Source organism: Myotis brandtii, unplaced genomic scaffold (assembly GCF_000412655.1).
Source record: "Myotis brandtii unplaced genomic scaffold, ASM41265v1 scaffold55, whole genome shotgun sequence".
Lineage (NCBI taxonomy): Eukaryota > Metazoa > Chordata > Mammalia > Chiroptera > Vespertilionidae > Myotis > Myotis brandtii.
This window is the reverse complement of record NW_005370042.1, coordinates 2,512,516-2,520,249: the sequence shown is the minus strand read 5'-3', so window position 1 is coordinate 2,520,249 and position 7,734 is coordinate 2,512,516. Positions and strand designations below refer to the sequence as shown.

Genomic DNA, 7,734 nt, shown 5'->3' with positions numbered 1-7,734 from the left:
GCAGGCGTCGCGGTCACGTCCTGCCACCCTTTGGCAATGTTCTGCCGGAGCTCCTGGAGGGAGCTGATCCCCAGCTTCCGCTTGATCTCCGCCAGGTGCTTCTCCTTCGCGGCCAGCACCTGAGACAGAGTCTGGATCTCCTCTTCCACCTTTGCAAGCTCGCTCCTCAGCTCTTCTTGCTCCTCCTCGGACAAGGTCTCCGTGACACTGATCGTGGCAGCAGCATCCTCTCCAGCCTCGGGGACTGGGTCTGTTCTCAGCAGACCTTGTCGGGGTTACAAAGAAAGGCTGTAAGACATGCGAGCTGAGCACGGTCTTCCTTTACGCCCGCCCCCGCCCCAGCCAGAGTCACGCAGTGAGGGTGGACCACGCATCATCTGTCTGCCCCTTGAACCAACCCAGTTTGCCCAGAAAGGGCCACAAGAGACTCGGCGCTAACCACAAAAAACCACCAGCTTCGACTCTGCCAAAGCTGGAATTTAGAAAGCACAGCATTTGCTCAGTTTCTGTTCATGTCCTCAGTCATGATATAGTCACTGCGAAGCCGAGGAGTGACAAGGCCAGGAATGAAATCTTGGCGAGGCTTGCAATCCTAAACCAGTGACTCGGCACCACTAGTAATTCTCAGGAATCGGGGGTGGGTGGGGGCACTCCAGGAGGCTCTGGCTTCCTCTGGCTGTGAACCCACACAGCACCCCGCGGCGAGGGGGAACCGCGGAGCACTCGGCCTGTTTCCTTCCACTAGGGAGTGGGTGTAGGAAACACCTTCTCGTAGCTTTTGTGTGTGTGTGTGTGGCATGCACGCACATACAGGGTGGGGCAAAAGTAGGTTTACAGTTGTTTGTATGGAAAATAATACAATAATCCTATATAATAAAACCCTAATATGCAACCCAAACGGTGGAACAACCGGTCGCTATGATGTGCACTGACCACCAGGGAGGCAGACACTCAATGCAGAAGCTGCCCCCAGCCCGCAGGCCACGACCGTGGCAGTGAGGAGTGGGGCCAGCGAGCGGCTGGCGCCAGGTTGCCAGCCAAGGTGGGTGCCAACGGGCCCCCCCCCCCATCGCCCTGTTGGTTGTCCTGCAGAGGGAGGTGACCGGCAGCAGTGGGGGGCAGGGGCGACAAGCGGGCAGTGCCAGGCCAGCCAAGGTGGGTGCAAGCAGGGGCCCCGATCACCCCACCAGTCGCCCCACAGATCGGTCCTGATCGCCAGCCAGGCCTAGGGACCCTACCATGCATGAATTTCATGCACCGGGCCTCTAGTTAAATAATATAAGAATAAACTGTGTTTTGCATACTCACAACTGTAAACCTACTTTTGCCCCACCCTGTACATATACGTGTGTGTGTGTGTGTGTGTGTGTTGTGTGTGTGTGTGTGTGTGTGTGTGTGTTATCCAGGCCGCCCTGGCAACCCCTAATGTGTATATTCAGAGAAAAGACCAGCGCCCATGTGAACTCTCCACATTCTTTAAGACCAGTCGCAGCGGTGCCCGCTGCCCTGGGGCAGAGCGGGCCGGCTCCTCCTGCAGGAAGAGCCCACAGTCCCAGCATTCCTGCACAAGACCAGGGAGGCAGCAGCTCTGTCCTCGCTCCGCCCACCACTAGTGAGCCCCCACACCATGGGTGCAAAATTTAAGGGGCACCAAAAAACTCACTATGAGCAATTTTAATTCTTAATGCAATCATTTGTAAAAATCAAAGTTAATTCAAAGAACCCACAATGAACCAAATACCCAAATTTTGCCACAGGCTCCAAAACAGCTTTGCACAGCACTGCTCCTGCTCTTGTCTTTGTTTAAAACGTTAGTATTTTGCTCATTATGAGTTACTTTACTTTAAGTTTTTTAAAGTACCACGTTTACATATTATTTATCTTGCTCACCAAGCTCCTCGTGCCCCTTATATCCTATTCCTGTGTCACAGTCCGCCCGTCCGTCCCCCTGTCACAGGTGCCCCCATGTCACAGGTGCCCCCATGTCACAGGTATCCCCATGTCACAGGTGCCCCCATGTCACAGGTATCCCCATGTCACAGGTGCCTCCCTGTCACAGGTGCCTCCCTGTCACAGGTGCCTCCCTGTCACAGGTGCCTCCCTGTCACAGGTGCCTCCCTGTCACAGGTGCCTCCCTGTCACAGGTGCCTCCCTGTCACAGGTGCCTCCCTGTCACAGGTGCCTCCCTGTCACAGGTGCCTCCCTGTCACAGGTGCCTCCCTGTCACAGGTGCCTCCCTGTCACAGGTGCCTCCCTGTCACAGGTGCCTCCCTGTCACAGGTGCCCCCGTCACAGATGCCTCCCTGTCACAGGTGCCCCCCTGTCACAGGTGCCCCCCATCACAGGTGCCTCCCTGTCACAGGTGCCTCCCTGTCACAGGTGCCTCCCTGTCACAGGTGCGTGTGCTCAGTCTCCCACGCAGCCAGCAGGTGCTTTTACGTGGGGGACCACTGAGCATCACAGACACCATGGCTGTTTTCCACCCCGCCCCACATCATCCCTGGAAAATGCCAGCTCAGCCACGGCAGCCATGTGGCACCACCCAGAGCAAGGTGCCCGCAGCCGATGACAGACTAGCCACCAGGTGGACAGGAAGAAGGAAGAATACCATGCCGTTCAGCAGGCGCCAGCGAGCAGCCAGGCTACGAGGAGGGTGAGTCAATGACACACAGGTGTGCACATCTGGTAAAAGGTAATTTACAAGGACACTTGCTACACAGCCTAGTGCATGTTAACTGCACAATGGTAGTTAGTAATTACAATAACATCAACCACTAGTATAACAATATCAAAACAGTGCCTACTGAAAGGTGCTCACAGAATCGCTAAAGGCATCACAGTAATAATACACATGAAACTATTTGAGGCCACAAACTGGAGTGGCCAACAGACCAGGGTGAGCCCTCTCCTGCAGACAACACCAGGGAGGGAGGGACAGTCAGGGGTGGCGAGGCTCCAAGAATAACAGGTTCCCCCCGAAGCAGCTGGGAACAGGGTGCCTGGGTACTGTTTCTAGGATAGAAATCTGATCATGTCACTCCCCAGGTAAAATCCTTCAGTCGACCCCTACGGTTTTCAGGACAAATTCAACCTGCAGTTCAGCACCAAGGCCTCACTGGCCCGCCCCCCCGCTATTCGGCAGTGACAGGGCGACCCAACTGCGGACGATTCAAACTGTGGGCACGGCGCTGCGAGGTGCTGTGAGAAACCATCCCGGGTCCACGTGTGCTTGCAAATGCATCCCAACACCAGGTTACGTTACAAAGGAGTGTGAGGTTGAAAATGGAAGACAAGCATACAGGTAGCAATCATACAGGCATCACAGAAGGAACCATAAGAGAGTTCCTTATAAACGTTATTTATTTTTTTTAACTTTTTTTATTGATTTTTAGAGAGAGAGGAAGAGGAAGAAAACATTGATGTGAGAGCAAAACATTGATTGGCTGCCTCCTGCACGCCCCCTACCGGGGACCAAGCCCCAACCCGGGGTATATTCCGACCAGGAGTCAAACCAGCAACCTTTTAGTGCAGGGGACAACACCCAACCAACTGAGCCATACTAGCCAGGGCAACATTATTTATTTTTAATGTTTTCCTCAGACCTTTCAACTTCTACAACCAGAACAAGATAGCCCCCCAAGACCCCAAAACTCAGATGCTAAACCATGGCTTATATAACAAGGATTCTTTCATACTTTTTCATAAACAGCCTTTCGCAAATCTACTTCAGCAGGAAACTTCAGTCTCTGATTACTCACAGTGCTTTATGCATAGCTGCCCAATTCCAGAAAGAATCTAAAGGGATTCGAATATCATTCACGTATGTAGTTAGAGTACCAGGGAAGGAGAATAGCGCAGAAAATGGGGGCATGGGGTTGCCCCCAGTTGGCCTTGGGGCCTCCAAGACGACCGTGAGATTTTATATTCAGAATCGAAGAAAGTCAGCACATTACATGTCCTGCTTTCCCCATATTAGCCTGCAGGTGGCAGCAAATGATCAGCATTATATATACTTTAAAGGTGCGGTTTCAACGGGAGGGAAATAATAGGAAATAGAGGACACGAAGGAGAACAGGACGGTGGATGCTGAGATCACCAGCACCGCAGACAGGCGTGACTTGGGAAAACTATTCGCCACCACAGCCATCACGGAGCGCAGGCTGCCCTCTCCCAGCGGGCGGTCTGAGTGTTCCATTGTTCACGGGCGGCATGTCTGTGAGGTGGGTCACCTGCCACTTGTAGGCGAGGCACCTGAGGCTCACAGAAGTTAACCTGCCCAGGGTCACATCTGAAAACACGGTGCAGTTAGGATGTGGAACCTAGATGGTTTGATTTTATTTTTTATTTATTTTTTAAAAATATTTTTTATTGATTTTTTACAGAGAGGAAGGGAGAGGGAGAGGGAGTTAGAAACATCGATGAGAGAGAAACATCGATCAGCTGCCTCCTGCACACTCCCCACTGGGGATGTGCCCGCAACCAAGGTACATGCCCTTGACTGGAATCGAACCCGGGACCCTTGAGTCCGCAGGCCGACGCTCTATGCACTGAGCCAAACTGGTCAGGGCAGATGGTTTGATTTTAAAGCACACGCTTCAAATCACTGATTTCCAAAATACATACAAATAAAGAGTCGGGGCTAAGAGGTCAGACTTGGGAAGCCACTAGAAGCAACAATAAAAACGACCCTGCACACAGTACAAGCAGCTGGCACATGAGATCAAAAGCAACTGCTGCATCAGGTCCAAATAGGCCAGTGAAGGCGAACCTATGACACGCGTGTCAGAGGTGACACGCGAACTCATTTTTCTGGTTGATTTTTCTGTGTTAAATGGCATTTAAATATATAAAATAAATATCAAAAATGTAAGTCTTTGTTTTACTATGGTTGCAAATATCAAAAAATTTCTGTATGTGACACGGCACCAGAGTTAAGTTAGGGTTTTTCAAAATGCTGACACGCTGAGCTCAAAAGGTTCGCCATCACTGAAATAGGCCATTCCCCACACCTGCGGATCCCAATGGGGCCTTAGAGCAGCGATTGCCAACAGTGGCCCACTGACCTCTGGTGGTCCGCGAGGTCCGAAAGGTTGGCGACCGCTGCCTTAGCAGATTTTCTAGCTAATATTGCCCCGTTTCCCTACGCTCAGTGGGAGAGCAGTATTTACTGTAGAGATGAAATCTGGCTTTGGGGAGAAAAGATATTAATTTCTCACTAGCAACATGCAAGTTGGGAAATGGAAACATTTTACTGTATATACCCATTACTCAAAACTATAATAAAAAAAATTCTTACTTGGTTATTAACTTTAATGTTCCCCCTCAAATCTGATGGAAAGCTGTTTTTAAAACTCGGAGAAGGAGGACGAAATATGACGGATATTTATTGAGGTCTCACACACCACCAGGGAGATTTCCATGTGATCTCATAAAAAATCCATAAAAACAAAAGACCTACCACCAGCACCGGAGTGGGTATTTATTTCCATCAGGAAATGGAGGCCCTCTGAGATCAGCAAACTGCGCACAGAGGTGACATTCAAACGCAGGTCGCTCTGACTAACCTCTTCCTCTTATTCTTAGAGAGATGCCAATGAGCAGGGAGGTCAAAGGCCAAGTCCAGAGGGAAGGTGGACGCAGAGGGCCAGGCGTTCCCCACAGGGTGTGGGGACGCACGGGGATCCCTGGCTTGAAAGTCACAGGTACCACGATCGAGCCCAAATGACTGAATATTGGCAATAATTTGTTCCACCAGGTTATTAACATCTTAGCCACTTCCTCGATTCTTCTTCTAGTTGTGCAAACAGACGGTCTGCCTGTCTTCAATCTCACCCATGAGGTCCCCTTGGAGAGGTTGGGGCGGGGGAGCCTGGAGCCGACAGACAGGCCGCTGGGGCCAGGTGAGCCCACCGCCAGGGGGCGATGGAGAAGGTGGACAGAGACTGGAGTTTCTTCCCATTCAAACCTAAGGCACAGTTCTGCCTTTTACATCTGTGAACTTGAGGTGCACTGTACAACCTGCCAGGTAAGCAGTCCTAGGGGCAGAGTTGTTTAACCACCTGCAAGCCGGCCTCAAAATTTACAAAACAGGTTTGAGTGGCTCAGACAATGGAGGCCGCTCTCTTAAGAAAGGCTGCATCACAGGCGTTTTGCCATTCATTCAATAAACAAAACAAACATGGATTACTCCTAGTTGACAAGCAATTCAGGTAAGTTAGGGCACGTGGATATGTTTCTGGAAAACTTCCACTTATTTTTCTTTAAAAAGGATGCACAGGAGGGGTATGACCAATGTATGTGTCTGAACAAATCTGAAAGCATGTCCATGAGCATAAAATTAAAATCTTAAGTGAAAATAACTTTTTTTTTTAACTTAAAGCAATTTTCCCCCCTTAATGGAACATAAAATAATGGTTCCTCTTGACATCTGTGTTGTCTTCCAGACTACCCACCCATGGGAACTCTAAGACAGTAAACTTTTAAGATTTAAAAAGAAGGGCAAAAATTCCTGGTGCCTTAGCTGTGCTGAAATAAGATGCTTCCGACTTCGAGGAACTCGTTAGTCATCTGAGGAGAATGAAGTTCTTCAGGCTTCAGCGCGAGGAAAGCTGGGAAGAATGAGGAAGGGAGGACTCCCGTCTGAGCAGTCTGGACGACCATCCGGCCGCCACACCTTACCTTCCTCCTCAGTCAGGGCTGGGTCAGAGCCGATGCTAACAGATGTTCTGTGTGAACCGGTTTATGGGGTAAGGGTTTATTCAAATGAAGTTTCTCTGTACGTTCCCACGGACAGCCACGTCCTCCCCACAGACTCCCAAAAACGTCAGCCAGGGAAGGAAGCAATGCCTTTGCATACGAATTTCGAACCTACAATTACCATGAAGCCGTGATGGGGAGTTCAGTGAGCACCTCCTGCTCAGGTGCTATGGGTGCAGCCCAGGCCCATGTGGGAGCAGCCACCCCAACAGTCCTTGACTCTTCACCCAATTAAGCCAACTGCTTCCTTTAAGACTTTCTGTGACCATCAATTAAACCCGTTTCAGCTATGCCCGGCCGGCATGGCTCAGTGGTTGAGCATTGAACCAGGAGGTCATGGCTCGATTCCCAGTGAGGGCACATGCTGGGTTGCCAGCTCAATCCCCAGTGTGGGGTGTATAGGAGGCAGCTGGTCGAGGATTCTCCCTCTCCCTTCCTCTCTCTGAAGTCAATAAAAAAACATTTTAGAAAAAACCTTTTCAGCCATTGTCAGACAATTTTAGATCTGAATAGAATTTTGCATCATTGAGTTCAAACTATAAAGAAGAAGAAAGTGGGGACAGAGATTTTTTTTAGAGAATAGAAAGAGACAAACATGAACTTTGAAATTAGATGGTGTTGGGTTGCGTTGTGTCCTCCAAAAAGGTTGACTAGACTGCCTAAGCCCAGTACCTGAAAACAGGGTCTTTGCAGATGTAATTGAGTGAAGATAACATCATATTAGATTGGGGTGGGCCCTCATCCAAGACTGGTGTCCTTACAGGAAGAAGGACATTTGGACACAGAGATCCAGAGAGGAGAACATCATGTAAAGATACAGAGACACGGAGAACACTGTGTGGTGATGGAGCAGAGAATGGGGAGCAGTGCGTGGTGATGGAGCAGAGACTGGGGGACACTGTGTGGTGATGGAGCAGAGACTGGGGAGCACTGCGTGGTGATGGAGCGGAGACTGGGGAGCACTGCGTGGTGATGGAG

The 7,734-nt window shown here is 50.3% G+C and overlaps 1 protein-coding gene across 7 annotated transcripts in view; it reads right to left on the bottom strand.

Moving 5' to 3' along the window:
* TPD52 (tumor protein D52) overlaps nucleotides 1–7,734 on the bottom strand; it is a 33,647-nt gene that overhangs the window by 17,156 nt on the left and 8,757 nt on the right. For all 7 annotated transcript variants that reach the window (XM_014549363.1, XM_014549362.1, XM_014549365.1 and 4 more), the window contains exon 2: nucleotides 150–265. In XM_014549363.1, the coding sequence (XP_014404849.1) occupies nucleotides 150–265 (116 nt within the window). The remainder of the gene's footprint in view (nucleotides 1–149; nucleotides 266–7,734) is intronic.